The 20,884-nt window shown below is 41.7% G+C and overlaps 3 protein-coding genes across 4 annotated transcripts in view; 2 read left to right on the plus strand and 1 right to left on the minus strand.

The window, feature by feature from the left end:
- Positions 1-69: 69 nt before the first annotated feature.
- Positions 70-7,423, plus strand: grcc10 (gene rich cluster, C10 gene). The gene is made up of 4 exons (XM_082505157.1): positions 70-161; positions 589-642; positions 3,092-3,268; positions 6,938-7,423. Exons 1-4 carry the CDS (start codon positions 74-76, stop codon positions 7,075-7,077), a joined length of 459 nt encoding a protein of 152 aa, XP_082361283.1. The 5' UTR covers positions 70-73; the 3' UTR covers positions 7,078-7,423.
- A 394-nt stretch (positions 7,424-7,817) lies between these two features.
- Positions 7,818-15,925, minus strand: LOC309689017 (uncharacterized protein). 2 transcript variants are annotated; one of them, XM_082505151.1, is made up of 12 exons: positions 15,361-15,923; positions 14,408-14,525; positions 12,247-12,720; positions 11,527-11,600; positions 10,679-11,247; positions 10,511-10,598; positions 10,330-10,405; positions 10,209-10,245; positions 9,806-9,902; positions 9,589-9,705; positions 8,418-8,477; positions 7,818-8,297 (listed from the first exon to the last, which is right to left on the minus strand). In XM_082505151.1, exons 2-12 carry the CDS (start codon positions 14,445-14,447, stop codon positions 8,208-8,210), a joined length of 1,722 nt encoding a protein of 573 aa, XP_082361277.1. In that variant the 5' UTR covers positions 14,448-14,525; positions 15,361-15,923; the 3' UTR covers positions 7,818-8,207. The 2 variants fall into 2 exon arrangements, with proteins under 2 accessions (XP_082361277.1, XP_082361278.1); XM_082505152.1 differs by lacking the exon at positions 14,408-14,525 and having other exon boundaries at positions 15,361-15,925.
- Positions 15,926-17,924: 1,999 nt separating this feature from the next.
- LOC309689798 (uncharacterized protein) overlaps positions 17,925-20,884 on the plus strand; it is a gene marked incomplete at its 3' end in the record, with an annotated part of 45,415 nt that continues 42,455 nt past the window's right edge. The window contains exons 1-3 of the mRNA XM_082506460.1: positions 17,925-18,288; positions 18,870-18,924; positions 20,478-20,747. Of these exons, the coding sequence (XP_082362586.1) occupies positions 18,271-18,288; positions 18,870-18,924; positions 20,478-20,747 (343 nt within the window). The 5' untranslated portion in view covers positions 17,925-18,270. The remainder of the gene's footprint in view (positions 18,289-18,869; positions 18,925-20,477; positions 20,748-20,884) is intronic.

Below are 20,884 nucleotides of genomic sequence, written 5' to 3' on the forward strand. Positions count from 1 at the left end.
AAGTTTGATGACTTGCTACTAGCTTAGTAACAGGTATGTTTACATTTTACGTCGACGTCTACCTGAAAGCAGGATGGTGTGTCGCAAGAAGCCTCCAACAGTCCCCGTTTTACGACAGTTTCACAGTTCTGTTGCTAGCTTAGTGATTGTTTTCAGTAGAGGTGAGTTCCCCAAATGTTATACTGTTTTATGTTCATTTAGTTTGGTAAATAAATAAATGGATTTTTAGCTGCTGTTGCTGTTGATAACCGTCAAATTTTAAGCTACTGAAGCTACTGAATGAACGATCGGAGACAGATGCTAATCACCACATAACCACCACGTCTCCTTTATATATACGTGTCGTTGTGCTATTATTGCGGTTTCTATATTTTTTTTTATTGGTTTATCAAGCTAACAGTTATCATTATGTTATACATTAAAATATATTTCAATAAAACAAAGATGCTTCATATTCTTGAAGCTACCTCGATCTTCCTTTAATTTTCCTACTTTTATTATTACAAAATGTAAATGTTTTTAATTTTGTCTACATCAGTGCGTCTACAGTAGCTTTATTTTTTTCGTGGCTTTCTGTTTTCTCTGCAGACATGGCCACAGCTCCAGCACAGCAGCCCACTCTGACAGTTGAGCAGACCAGAGGTGAGAGGAACAGCTGGTTTATATATATAAAAGCTCCCGTTTCTACTTGTTTACTCTTCCCCAGGTGGTCCATATTGTTGCTGAATAAATACTGGGCAAGTACTCGTACGTTGCATTTGTAAGACCGAGACCTGTACTTGTCAGCAGGATTTTGGATTATCCAGGTAGCTTCAGGGTTAACCCTAGGTTTTCTGTACTACATAGGTGGTTCACTTTTTACCGAGGTAAGTCATCACGGTAATTTATGCTGTAGACTTAACTTGGAAGACCCGGGAGAACTCTGTGGGGAGAGTTGTAGGATGTAAAGTTTCTGTGTTTCCCTGATGAGCATCAGTAATAAATACAGATTTTTAGACACAACTTATTCCTTGTTTTCTGTGTTGGCAGCAAACAATTTTACAACAGCTTTTTGTTTTATGAGTAATAAATAGTAATATAAAATAAGTAGTAATATATAAACCTAAAACAGGACGGCTACACTGTCCTTAATGACCTCATATCAAATTTGTAGTAATCCTGTGTTTGAATTCTGTTTTTATATTTAATATTTACTTTCAAGCCCTTAAACAGCACTGAGTCTGCAGCTGAGAGAACAAAAACTTACATTTTTAAGAGCGGGTTATGTTCTGAGTTTAAGTTTAAAATCAACTGGAAGCGGCGTGATTCACTGATCCTTTTATTCACAGCACGTTTTAATTGCAACATAGATTGTATGCTGGTCTATGCCTGTGTGTGCAGCTTATTAATGTGTACCTTAGTAAAACCACTGAATGAAGCACAACCTGTGAGTCATATTATAACGGCAATGTGCATGATTAACTTGGTGATTTAGAAAATGTATAAAATGCTGTTATGCTTAATTCTAATCTTTTACTCTGGTGGTATTACAGCTACTAGAACACAGGACACACAAAGAATGCCTGTTCAATCAGTAATATGGTTTTAACTTTTATCTGCAATAAACTATGGCAATGTAAACATCTCCTTTATTCAGAATAATATTATTAATAATAGTATTAAGCTGTGGGACAGTAATCTTTAATATTCAAATGGATCCAGTTTAAAGTTTCAGAGCTCTAATGCACAGCCATCACCTTAGAAATAAACAGCAGGACTGAGAGTGCACTCAGTGTTAAAATAATCAACTGGAATGAAAATATTTATTTTACTGTTTTGTGTCCGAAATCTAAAGCTTTCATCCTAGACTTTTAATCACGCATTGATAGTTTCTGGATTAGGTGACACTCATAGGGATCATTTTGTGTGGAAGAAGAGTCATATGATCCGTGAAATGCCTCTTTTAGATTGGTTAGATGCAGCCAATACCACCCTTCTTGTGTTAACGCACAAGAGAAACCCTGGGTTAACTTATTGAGCTGATAACCAGCTTTGTGTGACCTTTTATCCTGATCGCCAGTGTTAGCATAAGAGAATCTAGATAACGGTAAAATAGCCTGGGTGTTGTGAACTTTTTTTGTAGTATAGGGCCCTGGAGTTGGATGGGGTGCACTTTCTTTGTTCATGAAAAGTAAGAAGAAGAATTAGTGATGGTGATTTTCAGGCTCCAGATTAGTTACTGTACTGCCATCCATCCTTCTTCTTCTGCTTATCCGGGACCTGCGGGGCAGCAGCCCAAGCAGAGAAGCCCAGACCTAGCTATCCCCGGCCACCACCTCCAGCTTATCCAGAGGAACACCAAACCAGGCCAGCTGAGACATATAATCTCTCCAGCGCGCCCTGGGTCTGCCCCGGGACCTCCTCCCGGTGAGACATGCTCAGAACACCCACGAGGAGCTCAGGAGGCATCCTTGTCAGATGCCCGAACCACCTCAACTGGCTCTTTCAATGTGGAGGAGCAGCGTCTCTACTGTGAGCCCCTCCCAGATGGCCGAGCTCCTCACCCTATCACTAAGGGAGAGGCTAGCCACCCTTTGGAGGTAACCCATTTCTGCCACTTGTATCTGCAATCTTGTTCTTTAGGTCACTACCCAAAGCTCGTGACCATAGATGAGGGTAGGGACGTAGATCGACCAGTAAATTAGGAGCATCACTTTTACACTCAGCTCTCTTCACCACAATGGACTGCTACAGCGTCTGCATCACTGCACCAATCCGTCTGTCGATCTCCCGCTCCCTTCTCCCTTCACGCGTGAACAAGACCCAGAGATACTTAAACTCCTCCACTCATCCCTGACCTGGAGTGGGCACTCTACCCTTTTCCAGCTGAGGACCATGGCCTCAAAATTTAGGGTGCTGAATCTCATTCCCACCGCTTCACACTCGGCTGCAAACTGTTCCAGTGCGAGCCAACAGAACCACATCACCTGCGAAAAGCAGAGCTGAGATTAATTAAGTTGATAATTTCTTCTAAAATGTGCAGCAATGTCAGGAAAAGGTTGGGTTTTTTTTACTTTGTGGAGCAGCTACTAAAAAAGCTTTTTTTTCACAGTGGTTTTGAGCGAGGTGATCCAGGCATTCTCAGTACCGGAGAATGCCGCACGGATGGAGGAGGCCAGAGAGAGCGCCTGCAACGACATGGGCAAGATGCTGCAGCTTGTGCTCCCTGTGGCCACCCAAATTCAACAAGAGGTTATCAAAGCCTACGGATTCAACAATGAGGGGGAAGGTGAGCTTTTTTGTATCTTAAAACTAAAAATGTGCTTGGTTTTGCTCTTCAAGTCAAGTCAAGTCAACTTTATTTGTCAATTCTGCCACATGTACAGGACATACAGAGAATAGAAATTTCGTTACTCTCAAACCCTAGATGAAATAGCAAATGAACATTTAAATATAAGAGAGTGATTAAAAAATGCAAATAAAATAATTAAAAAGTAAAAATTTAAATAAATACAATACAATTTTACGTATAACAAGAAAGCTATGCAATATACGATATACAATATTCAAGTAAGGGTAAATGACATTGAGTGTAAACCAGGCAGAGTAGTGCAAATAGGCAAATAGTGCAAATGGAGATTTAGTAATATACGGTAAGAGATAGTGTAACAACAAAGTCTTATGAGGTAATGGCAGTCCAATGCTCCACAAAGTGACTGGTAACTGGTGCAGGCCAGTGAGTGAGTCAGAGAGTGTGTGTGTGTGTGTGTGAGACAGAGTTCAGTGAGACCATGGAGGAGAAGAGGGGAGAGGGGGCAGAATCGGAAGGGAGTTAAGCTTCCTGACAGCCTGATGGATGAAGCTGTCCTTCAGTCTGCTGGTCCTGGCCTGGAGACTCCGCAGTCTCCTCCCTGACGGCAGCAGCTTGAAGAAGCTTTGCATTGGGTGCGTGGGATCAGCCGCTATGCAAAGGGCTTTTTTAGTGAGACGGGTGCTGTAAATGTCCTGGAGGGAGGGGAGAGAGACACCAATGATCCTCTCTGCAGCCCTCACTATGCGTTGGAGGGTTCTATGACAGGACGCATTGCAGGCTCCAAACCACACAGTGATGCAGCTCGACAGGATGCTCTCGATGGTGCCTCTGTAGAAAGTGTACATGATGGGGGCTGGTGCTCCTGTTCTTCTTAGTTTGCGGAGAAAGAAGAGACGCTGCTGTGATTTCTTGGCCAGTGCTGTGGTGTTGTATGTCCAGGAGAGATCCTCTGTGATGTGCACACCCAAGAACTTGGTGCTGCTCACTCTCTCCACAGACGCTCCGTCAATGGTCAGAGGAGCATGTTGGGTGTGCATTCTCCTGAAGTCCACAACAATCTCCTTCGTCTTCTCCACATTCAGAGAGAGATTGTTGTCAACACACCACGTGGCCAGGCGTCTCACCTCACTTCTGTAGTCGGTCTCATCCCTGTTGCTAATGAGACCCACCACCGTTGTGTCGTCCGCAAACTTGATGAAGAGGTTGGAGCTATATGATGGAGTGCAGTCATGGGTCAGCAGAGTGAAGAGGAGGGGGCTCAGCACACATCCCTGCGGGGCCCCCGTGTTTAAAATGATGGTGCTGGATGTATTACTGCCGACCCGTACTGCTTGAGGTCTTCCCGTGAGGAAATCCAACAGCCAGTTGCACAGTGAGGTGTTGAGCCCCAGCTGGACCAGTTTTTGAGTGAGCTGTTGGGGGATTATAGTGTTGAATGCTGAACTGAAATCTATGAACAGCATTCGAACATATGAGTCTTTTTTGTCCAGGTGTGTGAGTGCTGAGTGGAGTGCAGTGGAGATGGCATCATCGGTTGAGCGGTTGGGCCGATATGCAAACTGGAAGGGATCCAGGGAGGGGGGCAGGACAGTCTTGATGTGTTGCATGACTAGTCGTTCGAAGCACTTCATCAGGATGTGAGTAAGTGCAACAGGACGATAGTCATTAAAGCAGGAGGGAGATGACTTTTTTGGAACCGGAATGATTGTGGTAGCTTTAAAACATGTGGGGACGACAGCCTGGATGAGTGATATGTTGAAGATGTCTGTGAAGACATCAGTGAGTTCCACTGCACAGTCTCTCAGTACACGACCAGGAATGTTGTCAGGACCCGGAGCTTTACGTGCATTGATCCTGCTGAGGGATCTCCTCACGCTGTCCGGGGACAGAGTCATCACCTGGTCACCAGGAGGGGGTGGGGTCTTCTGTGCAGTGGTGCTGTTTTGGACTTCAAAGCGAGCAAAGAAAGTATTCAGCTCGTTCAGCAGGGGGATAGTGCTATCACAGGTCTGTGGTGGGGGCTTGTAATCTGTGATGGTCTGAATGCTCCGTGAGTCTCTGCTGTCTTTGAAGTGATGAGATATTTTCCTGGAGTACTGTCTCTTAGCCTCTCTGATGCCACGGGAAAGGTTGGCCCTAGCTGTTCTCAGGCTCGCCTCGTCTCCATCTCTGAAGGCAACATTCCTAGCTTTCAGCAGCCTGTAGATCTCTCCTGTCATCCATGGTTTTTGATTTGCCCGGACAGTTATGGTTTTCTTGACTGTTACATCCTCAATACACTTGTAGATGTAGGCAGTAACAGTCTCTGCGTACTCCTGGAGGTCAGTGGTGTTGTTATAGGTGGCAGCCTGCTCTTTGCTAGGTTAGAGAAAAAGTGCAAACAGTGTACTGTGAAAATAAGCAGCTCGCCCACTGCTGGCCTCCCATTTAGTTTTTGTAGAAAAAAAAAATTATTGTAATCCCCCCGGTTTTGAGATGATTAGGGATGAACTCTGTCCAAAGAGCCAACCATAGTAGTAAGATTATCTGTGGAATTTTTTTCAGGACAGCAGGTTCCTTTCTCTGAGTTAAAGTACCAAGTGTAAGACATTATTCTCTGAAGGCTTAAAACAATAGAAACTACTCTAAAGTTCAAATAATTTTAAGACACCGTTCAGACTAGAACAAATGATCCCACCGGTGCTAATTAGTGTTGGCTGATATGACGCAGAGTACTCATATAATTTAATTTGGGTCTTAAATGTATGAATTGGACATTAAACTACTCAAAGAAGAACAAATAAATGCTGCATTTATAAATCATATTTGTTTCTCATCTAAACGTTTCTTACCGTTTTCTATCTCTAAAGACATCACCTTAAATCTCCCACACAATGCTGTTACAGAAACCAAACTTTGCAGGGTTGTAGTCACTTTAGATGTATACCAGTCACACATTGGAGAGATGTCTGATCAACTACCCGAGACATAAAGACAGTTATAACTAGGAGGCTTGCAACAGATTGCATAGCTCAGACAGAGGCTCGATGGAAAAATAATGAAATTGTTATGGGATTAGGTACAAAGACGGCAGCAGATGAGACCGCCTGAATCCACAGAGGAGCTTTAAGATGCAACAACAAAGCCAGACAGTGTCTTTAAAACACTTATATTCCACCTACTGAGTTCATTATTATCAAAACTAATATCATCCTCACTACAGTGTCACAAACATATGCACATCACTGTTTTTTATAGATACTAAATGACATATTTTAAATGGGCCTCAATTTTTAATCACACACAGGGAATTTTTTAAAATTAAACATGTCCAAAGTTTTAAATAATAAAATCAGTGTATGTATAAGTAATCCCTGGGAGCCCAAGGCTCGGGTTTAATGAGGTCAATTCAGGCACACAGCACAGATGCCCCGCCTACTTGTGGTTTAAATTTCCTGTCTGCAAGGTGCAGCCAATCAAAAGGGAGTTGCTTTAAAGGAAGACGAGTTGAAATAGAAATCTGTTCTAGGAGAATCCAAAAAAGTCAGTAACAAACTGTAATAGATCCCTTTCGATGGAAACTTCCAGTCTGTACTGGTTACAGGCTGCATGTCATTCTGGGGAGATGATATAATTTGTCATGCTGATCATCTGCTTCCCTTTCAGGTGTCCTTAAATTTGCCCGACTGGTCAAGATGTATGAAACCCAGGACCCAGAAATCGCAGCCATGTCTGCTAAACTGAAATCTCTTCTCCTACCGCCACTTTCAACACCACCTATAGGAGGCGCCATTCCAGCTTCATAGGAAATATTACTTCCATCCATTGTTCGCAAGGATACTTCCATTTAAACTTTGGAATACAGTGCAGTTATGAGCAGATCCAGCATGCCGTCAACAGTTCTGTCTTTATGTGGAGCGGTTATTGTTTAAAAACACTAAATATTCCAAGAAAGACAACACAACTTTTCCAGTTTAATCTCAAGTACCCTTGCTTAATTATTGCTTTTCTTTACTGTTCTGTATTTATTTGTCACATGTTACACCATGACCACTTTCTTAACCTTAATCATTTCCTTTGATGCCATGTTTTGTACCATTTTTATATGCTGTCAAATGTCTTTTTTGTTTAAATTAAAATGTTTTCTCTGAACCTGTGTGCATTGTTAATGCAGAAAATGTGCAAAAAAACCCCCCAAAAAACCTCATTTCCATTTAAATGCTTTATTATTGCAGTTAATCTATATACCAGTGTTTACCATACTTTAAAAAAAAAAAAAAAACTAAAAAAAAACTTAAAAAAAAAAAAAAACCTGAATCGATTACATGTATTTACATATATACATTTCATTAAAGGCAATTTTTCTTTTACATATAGGATTTGGGGTTAAAAGATCACTATTCCAGCATATAAAATCTGAATACATATCTACCTTATACAGCTCTTAGGCTTTGATGCATAAATACATATTGTGGCAGAAGAAGTTCAGGATAAAAATATTAGTCGAGATAAATAAAGTGACCCAGATTCTGGAACCTACACTACATTTCCAAAAGTGCTTTTTTTCCCCTTCACCAAGGCAAACTGTGCAAAACCAGTGCAGATGGCACCCAGTTTATGTGGAAGTAGTTCAGTGTGCAGTCTTTCTGGCATATTTAGATTTGTGTCTTGTGCACATTCATCAAGCCAGGTATTCAGATCCAGAATAACTTCTGTGCATGTTTAAGATTTTTTTTTTAAATGGCTCAGATAGTGAAATGCTATTTAGTTTCTTCCACTTGTTTCTGTGAAAAAGATTGTTCCGGTACCTAAACTTAAGTCATGGAGTCCAGTATTGCCAGCGTGTTTTAGTTTAGAGAGCTGAGCTCCGTCTTGTGTCTCCGTGGTTCAGCTCCTGATTCATAATTATAGAAATAAAAAACGAAGGCGGAAGACTTCACATCTCAAAGTGGCGGAAAATACTTTCGACATATCCCAAGACCCTCTGCCAGTCTGGTCCTTCTGCCTTCAGCATCTCCTCCACTGTCTGCCACATAGGATAAACAGGAAGTTTTAAAAAGCAGATAAAGAATAATAATGTTAAAGTTGAGCTATTTGTGTAAAACACACAAATCTGAGTTGAACAAGAAGAACAAAAATGTCTCACTAGTGTGGCAGAGATCCCGACACTCTCTCCTGTCTTAAAAGCAAGCTTCAGGTTTGCCTTCTGTAAAAATAAAGACACGTTTTGTATGAACATTTACAGACATGAATGTGTAAATGCAAATATACTTCATAGCCCTTATTTTTGCATTTTAGATGACAAGTAGGATTAAGATAGCACATATGGACTATTCAGGTTCCACATGTATAACCGCGTGTCTGTCACACAGAGAGCTGTAGGAGGGTCATAAAGGGCACCAAACCATCAGATGGACTTGTATCTACTCCTTTGTGTGAGAAGGAACAGAAGGAGACAGACTTCCAGCAACCCTTTGTATATGTTTCTCACCAAACTTACAGAGACCGAGACCATGGGGGTGATTTGAACGCCCGGCGTCCTTTAGTGGGACTCGTGTCCAGCACAACAAAGACCTATTGAGGCTCGCCATTTGCACCCAGTTCTCTTCAGAGATGAGAGTAGGTTCACACTGAGCACATGTGAAGGAGTGTGAAGATAAGGTAATGCTGCCAGTCATTGACTGGAGGTCTTCTCTGTGGGTCTGTGACTGTGCGGACAACCTTGTCCAGCTCTCTTCTCCACTGTTTCCTTCACATTTGTGAGACTATTCTGAAAGACACAGGAAACCTTCTCGTGGCGGCACATATGGTTGTGCCATCCTGAAGTAGCTGGACTAAATGTGCAACCTGAATAGGAACAATAGGTACTGTCTTATGCTACCAGTAGTGGCAAGGACATTAGAGAAAAGAGAAGAGAAAAAAAAAAAGAAAAAAAAAAAAAAGGTAACTAGAGAATAATTGGTCAAGCGAGAGCAATGTTGGCCACCACAATCATTCCCATTTGTGGGATCGGTCTTTTTGTTGCCTTTCCAGTCCACCTTGTGACTTAATTTGCACAGAAGGAGGTGAAATGGATTCACAGTGGTTTATGTTTCCTAACTGGACAGATTAATATCCCTGAAACTTTACAGACTTTGTGCTGTATTGTGTTAAGCATTGCACATTTGAGTTTACTATTCAAATTTAATCTGGTGTCTTTGGTATGTATTTGTATTTTATAGGTCATTTAATATTGTGCTTAACTGTCCGGGGACAGCAGATGGAAATTAAAGAGTGCTTTCTTTTCTCTCGTGAGATCATTGCATTTTGAGTTTTACCTTATCAGCTGGGTTCAGGCTGTCATAGGGGATGAGAGTTGGTAAATAGGTGTGATAAACAGCACAGAACGCCAAACCATCTTCCCAGCTGCTGCTGAAGTTGGTGATCTCAATATTCTGCCACAAAACATTATTTGCAATTTGTCTGAATTTAACTTGTTACAAAGAGTCACATGACTTCATATAGCTCAGCAATGCTCAAGTTCTCTTCTCTGACCTTATAACCTTGAGTGCGAGTTTGGCACCAGCGCAGCAGGGAGTTTCTCCTGGAGCCACCATGGCGCCTCAGCAGAGCACTGAAACCATCCCGAGGTCTGAAGATGGAGAAACATTTTAACTGCGAATTGCTCATTCACTGCAAACTGTTTCAGTCATTTAACCTGAGAACACGAGTGAAAAAAAGTGTAATCGGACAAACACACAAATCGATTCTAAAGTCATACAAATATAAAAGTCATATGGGTCAGTTTTAACTGTTTTTGGCTCAAAGACTTGAAAAATGCCAATTGTATCAGTGTGTTTTTGGTTATTTTTCCACAAATGCTTGCCAACCTCTCTTTCCACACAAAGACATCAGCATCATCTTTACCAACAATATATGAGGTTTATCAGCCACTCACTTGAAGGAATCTGAGCTTTGTTCGTCATCCTGTTTTCCTGCATCACACAAATGCAGACACAGTTGTAATAAAACAAGATGCTATGGTTTGGTTAACGGTGATTCGGGAGACTGAAGCACACCTGTGTAAAAGCTCGACCAGCTGTCCTGCCTCTGTAAAATTCGGTCCATCCGCCTCCCTTTTGTCGGCTCTTCTTTCTGAAACAGTTAAGTAATGGCATATTTGACATTTCATTCGACATGGGATGACATCGATCATCTCAGTGTCTCCCAGTATATCACAATAGTGTAAACGTGTTATACCTTGCACAGTGGCAATGTTGTACTCGAGTTTTTTGAAGCCCCATTTGGATTTAAAGAGTCTGTTGGAAGCGGGAGACGAGAGAGACTCCTAAGAAGACAACAATTTTGTGTTGGATTAGATTTTGTCGCAACAAGGAGACCACAGTTTGAGCTTTTATTCAGACTCACCAGGATCTCTCAGAGAGCATCACAATCTTTCTGGGATCTTTCTGTCCACGTCCGTCACCTTTCTTCTTCTCCAGGGCAGTCAAACTGCGAATGTATGCCTCTGCCACCCCTTTCCCTTTCAGCTGCACATTTTCTGATTCCCTCGTCTCCTCAGGATCACAGCCTTTTTCTGTAGCATCCACCTCTTGATTTGTTTCATGAGCTTCTGTCCCTGCTTCAGCTTCCTCTGTAACTTCAAGCATTTCCTCCTGCTGCTCCTCAGAGTCTGGTTTATCTGCATCTTTATACGTTTGACCTCTGAGGGCATCGAGCTCGGCTCGATCCTGCTGCTGCTGCTTCTCCAGTTCAGCCAGTTTGCAGCAGGCGTCTTTGTGTTCAGCTTTGAGCCTCTCTAGCTCTCGGTCCGTATCCTGCTGTTTGCTGAGGGCCTGTGCCAGCTGCTCCTTTACAGTCCTGTGGCTCTCCTGGAGTGAACCCAGAGCCTGCTCTGACTCAACCCGGAGCCGGTCGGCAACAGACACAGCGACCTGTAGGTCACACTGGAACTGCTGCCACTCCAACCTCTCTGTCTGAGGAACAAAGAAACACTGTAATTCCACGTTAAGGCTTGCTCTCCATTTGTCATTACTACATAAATATCTGTCTACTAGTCAGTACCGTGTGACTGAATTTAAGTCTGACCAGAGCTGTTGGAATATGAATGTTGCAATGATGTCACATGACATTTAAAACAGAAATAAGTGCACAGAATTAGACAAATGCAGTACTAAATGCTGCATGAAAACACAGCTCTGAATGCTAAATAATTAGCAAGCTCACTGTCTGCAACCTGTAGACCAACAACTCACCCTGAGTGTCTCCTTCAGGGTCTCCACCTCTTCAACCAGCTCTTCTCTTTCTGCTATCAAATGCCGAAGCAGCTCTGACACACGAGTTAGAAAACAAAACAACCATATCACAAAACTGTCCCTTTAAGTTACTGCATATTATGCTGCTGTTAATAATCAATTTTCCACATGACACTTAGTAGGTGATGATGATATTTAAACCACTTATAACTATGATGGATAGCTCCTGGAGTCATACCATTTTTTTTTTTTTGGCCATATTCCACGTTTGAGTTTCAGTTCCATATTTTATCCTGGGACTAGGTTTTTCTTTTTAAGTCAGCTTTTTCTGATTTGCTGCTTTTTATAAACACAAGGTTTTAACAGTAGGTAGGTGGGGCCTTTGTGCTTACATACCATTGTGCTGGAGAAGACCATATTGAGGATATTGCATCTCTTTAATATCATACAGATATAGAAGTGGAGAAAAAAAAACTGCCTGAAAACAAGTGTTGGGAGGAGTGTGAAGCCTGAGCTTTTTTGATCCTTCGCATGCAGATTTCATTATTTGAAACTTTTTCCACGTTTATTATGAGCACGTACTTCTTTAACAATATATATGTAATCTTTAACTACAAAGACTTTCTGCTTCCTTTCTCATCACCACACATCTCTGATGTGTCAGTGACAGCACACTTAAAAAAAACAAACAAACAAAACAGGTGATGACAGAGGGCATACCTACTGCTCCTGTGGTAATATCAGTGCTGGGTGTTAGGCCCAGTGAGGCCCTGTAGTGCTCCATTAGACTGAGTAAAACCAAGGTCATCTCCTCTCCAGCTCTCTCTGCTGTAGCCTGTGGCTCCAGCCCGCTGTCTCTCTCATTCGAACAAGGCTCTGAAGGCAAACCTCTGGACAAAGGCAGCGGTACTGGAGTGGCCGGACTGCCCACCGCTGCCTCATTTCTCGCTGCTGCATCGCTCACATTTGTCTCTAAGGCAGCGACGCTGTCAACGCTGATTACAGCCCATTCTGAGGGAGCCGACAGCCGCTGTGTCCACTCTGTGAATGGAGAGGTGGTGGAGGGGGTGGTGCTGCCAGCTGCTGGAGGAGTTTGTGCCTTATCAGAGGAAGCTGCAGAGGATAAGGCCATGACAGTCAGCTCTGCCTGTGAGGGTGTGGTAGGAGGCGTTTGGAAGAAATCTAAAGGAGAACCTGAGAGGAGGGAAATAAATAGGTAAAGGAGAAAAATGGCACTGTCCTGAAATCTGTTGAAAAATGTGCCGATTGCAAAGCCACCCCTCTTCTTTTCCTCACTGCAGATGTAAGCCTCGCTGCCTGCTTCCTTATTTACTATCCTCGGCAGACTGATGCAGCAAAAAACCTCCCCTGCCAATATCTTGGCTGGCAAATGCAGGCTGTTCCCCCATGTGGCAAGATCCAGGAAGAGAGATAATTTTTACCCTGATCATAGAGCTGCTCCTCACTGCAGCCAAAATGTGACTATATTATAAAGAGCTGCAGAAAAAAAACAAACCAAAAAAACAAAACAAAATATAAACACATTAAAAAAAAAAATCTCTAAAAAGACACCTTGAGAGCAGAATGATGATTTTGCTAATGCATTATTAGCATTTTAGTTATGTGTCAAATCAGGAAATATCCACTAGTGTGTCATCTGTTGCTGATAACTAATGTTAGAGCTACTGGATTTCTCTGTGATGTTGATATTATCCTGTTTATGGTGTGGAAATTTTGGCAGGCTACATGGATCTTCGCCTCCTTTGACTCTGATCTTTTTAAGCTTTCCCCTCCTTGTCCTTGTGTTGTGCTGCAGGATTCTGCAGACTCATCATTTCCCTGGCAGCAGCATGATGTAGTCTGCTCAGCTACCATGGGGAAGCTATTCTCATCCTCTAGCATGAGCTGAATTCCTGCATACCGACAGCCAAGAGACAAGAGACAAAAAGACTAGACCTATAAAGTTGTAAAGTCAAATTTCACACATTAGCTCAGCCAAATGTGACACTTTGAATTCAAGGATACTGAAGGGCTGAAGAAGCTAAAACTCTGATCCCAACTTTTACTGAATCTTACTGGATGTGGTTTCTATTTCACTGTCATGCTGATTCATCATTTTGTTTGCTGAAATATGGTTTTTGATCATACAGGGCCCGACACCAGAATTTAGTTTGGTTTGAAAAGAGTGAGTCTATAAAATGCAAAGCATCCTCACTGACACATTTACATTTTTTTTTTGTAAGTGGTTGTCCTTAAATTAGTATTTATTTTGAGTTTACTAAAACAGTTCCAAACACATTTTCTGCTGCTTTAGACAAAACATTGAGCTTTGGTTAAAATAATAACTATAAATAAATTAAAATGGTTACTGGGGGAATATAATGGAACATTCTTTGTCTGATCTTTGTTTAACGGGAGTGTTAAAACCTGTTATAGTGAGTGAATGGCACAGAAAATGAACTCCTTCATGCAAATGTCTCCATAAGCGTTCACTTTCTGTAGTCACCCTGTTTTCATCCTTTGGTAATGTGGAAGCACAACAAGCACAAATGTTTTGATTGACGCCCTCTTCAGTGCGAGAGCCCCAGCTGCCGTGCTGTCTCACAAAGTAAAAGTAACCGACTGTCTTTCTCGTGCCGTCTCTTTGACAGTTTATTTTTCACACTTGGAAATACAGAGGAGACAAAGAGATGAAGTGGAGCTGACAGTTTCCTGGACCTGTCGTACCAACAGTCTAAAAATAGTCAGACTTAGAAATAATGATCAGAAGAAACAAGACAGTTACAAAAAAATAAAATACAAAGCCTGAAACTTATACACAGTATTTTATAAATAATTTCTCTAATGTGTTTTGAAATTGGACTATTGGATGCTGAGTTACCTGTAGGGACATGGCTGTCTTTGCCATTGTGGTTACCCATGATCCAGCAGGGGTGGATATCTTGATAGGCTATCCCAACTGCCCTCACTGTGTCCTGCTTTGTGAGGCTCTCTGTTGACTGGCCAAAAATAAATAAACACGGTTTTCATGAGTATGACTCAGTCCTGACCATTTGATGAGCACAACAACAGAAGTCCAGGAATTCTAGTCCCAAGCCCTTTAGTAACAGTTTCCAAAAACTACAGAAGCTATTACATTTGTCCAATAAAACTAGCCTCCAGTAAATTTGCCTTTGCATAGCTTTCATTATCCTGGTCAGCTGGCTAATGTGAAGTAAGGCAACACGAATGTGTGGTGCCCAAAGCATAGCAGCATCTTGTCTGTCAACTCCACGGCAGCAGAATGAGGTTGTCATGTTTAGCACGTGGCTGCGTCTCTGCCATGAAGAATGAACTAAACCCCATTGAATAATCAAGCAATTTAAGGCTTCCTTGGAGAAGGGGGAGGAGAACACACACGAACCGAAAACGGAGATTTGTTCACACACTGGAACACTATTCAAGTTTATTCGGCATGCAAGATATAATGTGACAGACACGGTCCATTTCAAATGACTCACACAGCTGTATTACCCACAGGGCTATACAGGATAACTAACTCTACCAGCCCGACCTATTAAACTCCTAAATCATTGCGCAGCTTAATGAATTGTGTGCCGTGTTAAAGAATGAAGCCTCTAATTGATGAACGTGTCTCGAAAATTGTCTGTCTCTCAATCTCGTTTCTAAAAAGCTTCGCATTTTTGAATAGCTCTGTTTATCAGTGAAGTTTGGCTCATGTTTTTCTGCATCCATGGAGAAAAAAAACCGTGCAGTTTATCAAGCCATTTTGGTTGTTATATCTAACCAGTCGCCTTTCACACGCAGTCATAGCTCCAGTTTCATTCATCCTACCTGCTCAGCCTACCAGCTGGACGCCTTCCAGTTTGGCCCCGACTGTCCGTCCGGCGGGTTTCTTCTTCGGGTGTCTCGGGACAAATTTGCCTTTCTTCGTCCCGTATCCCAAATTTAACGAAAGGCACAGAGCCAATCAATAACAGTCATTTCTTCTTCTTCTTGGGTATCCTACATTACCAAACAGCTACAAAAAGGCAGCCATATATAACTCCAACTCTAAATCTAACTCCGCTGCTTCGCCTTTAAATCCAATGCGTCAAAAAGGAGGCAGAAGCAAACTGATTGCGCAGCAGCCGCACGCTGGATAAACAGCATGAATGTTTGTTAATGGGATTATTTAGATCTCTGTTTTTTCAATCGCACAATACAACAAATCCAAACACCAAATAGTGAGTAGAGTGCAGGATAAAATGCGCTTGCTGAGAAGCAGACACACCGGCTACGGGCTAATTATCTTTTATTAAATGCAGGTGTGGCGCCAGGTAACAGGTTATACTTTCACACGGTCCGTGGGTGCAGTGTGTCACATTGCATCTGTCGAGAGAATGGAAACCAGCCAAACAGCCCAGGAAATATTTAGCGGACACAACTTTAACCAGAAAGTCCCCAGAGTGGTAGCTATCGATCCACAGACCCCGTTCGTGGGCGGAAACTCCAACTGTTCCGACACTGAATAAGTCACTGCATACTAACGAGTGGAATTTATTTATTAATGTTTCTGAAAATGCACACCAAGGCCGTTGCTCGTCTCCACAGAAAGGAAATTATATAAAAACGTAGATAAGGACACCTCGAATGAAACTGAAAACCGAGACACGCATTTAATCAGGAAAAATGGGATCCCATCAAACCTGAGAGCAACGAAATTACATGTGGCGAACGTGGTTAAAGTGCTGTTTTTTCGAGCAGTTTTAATTATGTTAAATAAGAACTTACGCAAATTTTAGATGAGATATCCGGGGCAGAGGTTGTGCAGTGATCCTTAAAGTATATATATATTTTTAAAGAACATAACCACGCACTATATTTAATTTAAGATGCCCCAGTGTGAAAAAAACATGAGAAATTTAGTCTAAGATGCATTATCTTTCTGCACACCCCACAGAACCATCAACATCGAGAAAGAGAAATAAAGAAGCCAAAAACAATGAAGGTCTTCACTAACCAATAGTTTTGTAATGTAAGGTTAAATGCAGAAGCGCAAAAGACAGAATAGAGGATTTTTTTTATGATTAGTGTTATTATTGTTGTTGTTATAGAGTCTGATTAGAAATATAGCGAACCCGCTAGAATTTCAGCACCATGGACAGAGCTGAATGAAGCCAATCGTCTCTGGCGTCCTCCAGTGTCCACATTTAGGAATGACAGGAGGAATTATTTTAAAAAGGCGATTAAGAGTGTTTTGACTCATGCCAGAGGGCCTTTTAAACTTTATAGGTATAAAAAAATTGGCTGAATTGGATTTGCTTAGTAAGAGTATGCAAGGACTTGAACAACGTGTGTTTTGTTTTAGCATAGTTATTATCTATGGGCCCACGGGGAGCTAATAATTTAGAGTAATCATGCCATATATGAAATATATACAAATTATCCTACTTTTTAATAAGTGTTGCAGTGTTTGTGGGGTTTTGTCATGATCTGTTACTCCTTAGACATCGATTGCTCCCATCTGCCACAAAATCTATGTTGAACAGATGTAACTTCTGTTCATTGTTTGAGTTGAGGCTGATTTGAAATGTGAGCATCAGTGAAATCATGCTGATCGTTGCAGAGTGCAAAGAGATTAAGAGACGCTCTTTGTAAATATATTCTGTCTGCCAGAGAAGTTAACTTGAAGGCTGGCGAAAGCAGAACTTTATAGATCTTTGGCTATAAGAGCTGATATGATATCTTACATCCCAGGAAGCGGCGAAATTAATAAGAAAGAAAGAAAGAAAGAAAGAAAGAAAGAAAGAAAGAGGTAAATGTGAGCGTGCTGAGAGATACCGACTATAAAGGTAAGGCTCAGGTGTGGATTGACTCCTGAATGTCAGTTTTGAGATGTTTTTAAGAGGAGATAAATGCTGAGTTTGAGCTTTGGCTCCACACTAGTGATAACAACCCCCTTCATGCAGTGTTGCCCAGTGACACAGCAGTCTCCCTGCAGGAGTTTGATTCACACCCAGTAACTTAAAGTTACCGTAGGAATGCACCTTCTTTTGAATTCCTCTCTCCTTAATTTATTTTTTATCTTTTGACTTAACCCTTTTCCCTTTAAAACCTTTTAAGCCTTTGCATTTTACAAAGTTTTGATGATCCAATAACCACAATAAAGAAATAAAACGACAGAGTAAAAAAATATGAAAATGATGCTACTCTCTTTTTCTTTGCGTCACACATATTTTAAACTACACAACACAATAAATAATTGGATTCCACAAACTATTTGGTTACTTATCATCAGTAATTTTGAACACTCCCCCCTTTGTATATACATTTTCTTTAAATGTGATATGACTGTCTACGTGTCTGGTGCATTTTACTTTTAAGTTTGCATTTAAAGTTTCGTGTCATTTCCCTCACATTAGAGGAAGACAAGAAGGCTTTTGTGGGTGCAGATTTGTAAAAAATGGCGTCTGATATAGGCTGCCTCCATAAGAGCAGCTGCGCTTTCAGTGACCACAACATCAGTGCATTATAAGTCATCTCCCAAGAATGAATTCTGCCACCGCATCGGGACTTGCGTCGGACAAGAAAACACACAGCACAAGCCGCCTTCATCATGGGAAACTACGACAGATTCGCTGCAGATGTTTCCAACGAACAAGGCAATGAACATTTTCACGGATACCAGGGGACATGATCGCCGTCCACTTATTTATCTCCCGTTTACTATCGAAGAAGAAGTGACCTTCTCTGAGGCGGAAGATGTCAGCGCTGAAAAAGGTAAGAAGGAAGACGCGCATTGTCGTGTTTGTGCACGAACAGAGCCTGCCACGCAGCTTGTTTTTCTTCTTGTTCTTGTTGTTACTGAATGTGATTTCAGGTGCATCTAATGGAGGTTTTGGGGTTGTTGTTTTTTTTTGATCGTCTGAAGCCAGAGTGCCGCACCTGGCCGCGCAGACTGAAAGTGTACATTTCAGAAACTGCCAGAAGTTCTGCAAGGCGCGAATGAGTCACTGTGTGAGGGGTGTTTAACTTGTTAGGGTGTTCCTCTTTCCTACACCGATCAGTCAGTGGCACTCAATGATGCACCTTGTGGGTGAGGTGGTGTGGGAATTAGTATGTATGTGTTTGGAGGTGGTGGGAGGAGGGTGATGAGGGTGGGGTGGTGTTAGGGTGGATTTTATTCCCTTGGTGAAAAGCCATTGTGAATGGAGGGGACCCACAGCTCCTTCCTTCAAGTTTCTTCTGTCTATGTATGCCCACATGTTCCCATTGCTCCCCTCCATTCAGTCAATGTGTGTGCATGGAGTGACTCAGCTGTAGTGTACTATATCTGTCATCCATCTTTTCATCTGTCACAGGTGTTACCATGGCTACTACAGACTCACTGCTGTCTTTTCTTTGAGAAGGACTCAGGTAAGTGGTGGGAGGGGTGATTAAGTCAGACCTAATGAGTACATGTCATCCACACTAAAAGGCAGTGCTTTTCATTTAACATGATGTACACTGGGTGTGTCTGAAGGTATGATACAGTAGTATAGTGCTCAAAGCTTCCTTGTTCTGTTCCTTTTTTGGCGGTATTCTTCATGTCAGCACCCCTTTATTCAAAAGATTGTTATTTACGTCTGCAGTGACATATTTGGAGGTATGAATCTGTTCTGGGACCCCTTTGCACTTCTAAGACACGAGAAGGAGTCATGGAGAGCAGCAGGAAGACCTCAGCACAGAACAGAGGAAGCATCAATAACAATAGACATGCAACTGATTAGGTTAGAAACACAAATGTCACTTGATAACAAACTGAAAGAGTGAACACATGTTACAGAAGGCCTGTCTGTTCAAACTTTCATCTCACACAAGCTCATACATCCACCCTCGTACACTCTCCAGAGTGTTAACACGCCATTTACAAGCAGTTAGATCATCATTGTGGCTCCACATAGAGCCAAAACATTCAGTGTCATTAGCAGACAGTGGTCACTAGGGATCCACTAAGACATTTTTTTTCACAATTTCCCAAATAGTGAGATCTCCTAGTTTGGCTTATAGCTGGAGTTGATCCCGGGTGTATGGTGGCTCACCAGTTCTTCTGCTTAGGTAGAGTTAAATGCAGAGAATGGGCTTTCCCTACGGTGATCAAAGATGGATATATTATCTAATTAACCATGTAATCAAATTCTTTTAATATATTTCCACTAATGTTCAAACATAGGCAATAAAATTCAGACCCCAGAGTTAACAGTTAATGTCAGTTTAGAGTAGTTTGCATTGTTGAGTGACCTGAGGTAGAAAAGTCCCAACTGGCTGCCACTACATCTCAGCTAACAGAGGTTGAAAGGTCTTATAATGAAGCATTTTTTGTTTTCAATTTGAGAAAATCGCAGGAGAACCAAGGTTTGATTTTCTTCAAGGCAAACACAGAGGTAGATTGTCAGAGGGCAGTGGAAGGTAGAAAATTAGAGGTGGGTGTCATCAGCATCACAATGGAAACTGAGCTTAAATTTATAGAAAATAAAACCAATAGAAAGTAAATATTTGATAAATAGGAGAGTCCTCAGCATGTACGACAGAAAATTAAGAAAAACATTTAATGACCTTTTTAAATCCAACTTCTTTGTCAAGAAAACAAAGTTTAAGTTTGTGAATTAACTACTTGTTTTACTATTAGTATACAGGGTGGGCCATTTATATGGATACACCGTAATAAAATGGGAATGGTTGGTGATATTAAAGTCCTGTTTGTGGCACATTAGTATATGTGAGCGGGCAAACTCCTCAAGATGGGTGGTGACCATGGTGGCCATTTAGAAGTCGGCCATCTTGGATACAACTTTTGTTTTTTCAATAGGAAGAGGGCCATGTGACACATCAAACTTATTGGTAATGTCACAACAAAAACAATGGTGTGCTTGGTTTCAACGTAACTTTATTCTTTCATGAGTTATTTACAAGTTTCTCTTTGTTCACAGCCATTGACATGTTGAAGAGGTTAACATGTGAGGAGCGGATCGAAATTGTGTTGATATCTGGTGAACGCAGTAACCGGGTCATTGCAGCAGATTTCAATGCAAGACACCCTACGAGACCACCCATCTCCCATGCTACAGTTAGCAAACTGCTGGCTAAGTTTCGTGAAACTGGTTCAGTGTTGGATTTGCCAAAATGTGGACGCAAGAAAACTGTCACTAATGAAGAAACATCAGTGGCTGTCCTAGCTTCATTCAGCAAGAGCCTACAGCGTAGCACTTGCCGCAGTCACTGGAGAGCGACATTAGTCGTTCGACGGATATTAGCTACTCACAAATGGCACCCTTACAAACTCCAGCTACTTTAGCATCTCAACGAGGATGACCCAGATCAGCGCACAGAATTCGCA

The sequence above is a fragment of the Aulonocara stuartgranti genome, assembly GCF_965226115.1.
Source record: "Aulonocara stuartgranti genome assembly, chromosome: 15".
NCBI lineage: Eukaryota > Metazoa > Chordata > Actinopteri > Cichliformes > Cichlidae > Aulonocara > Aulonocara stuartgranti.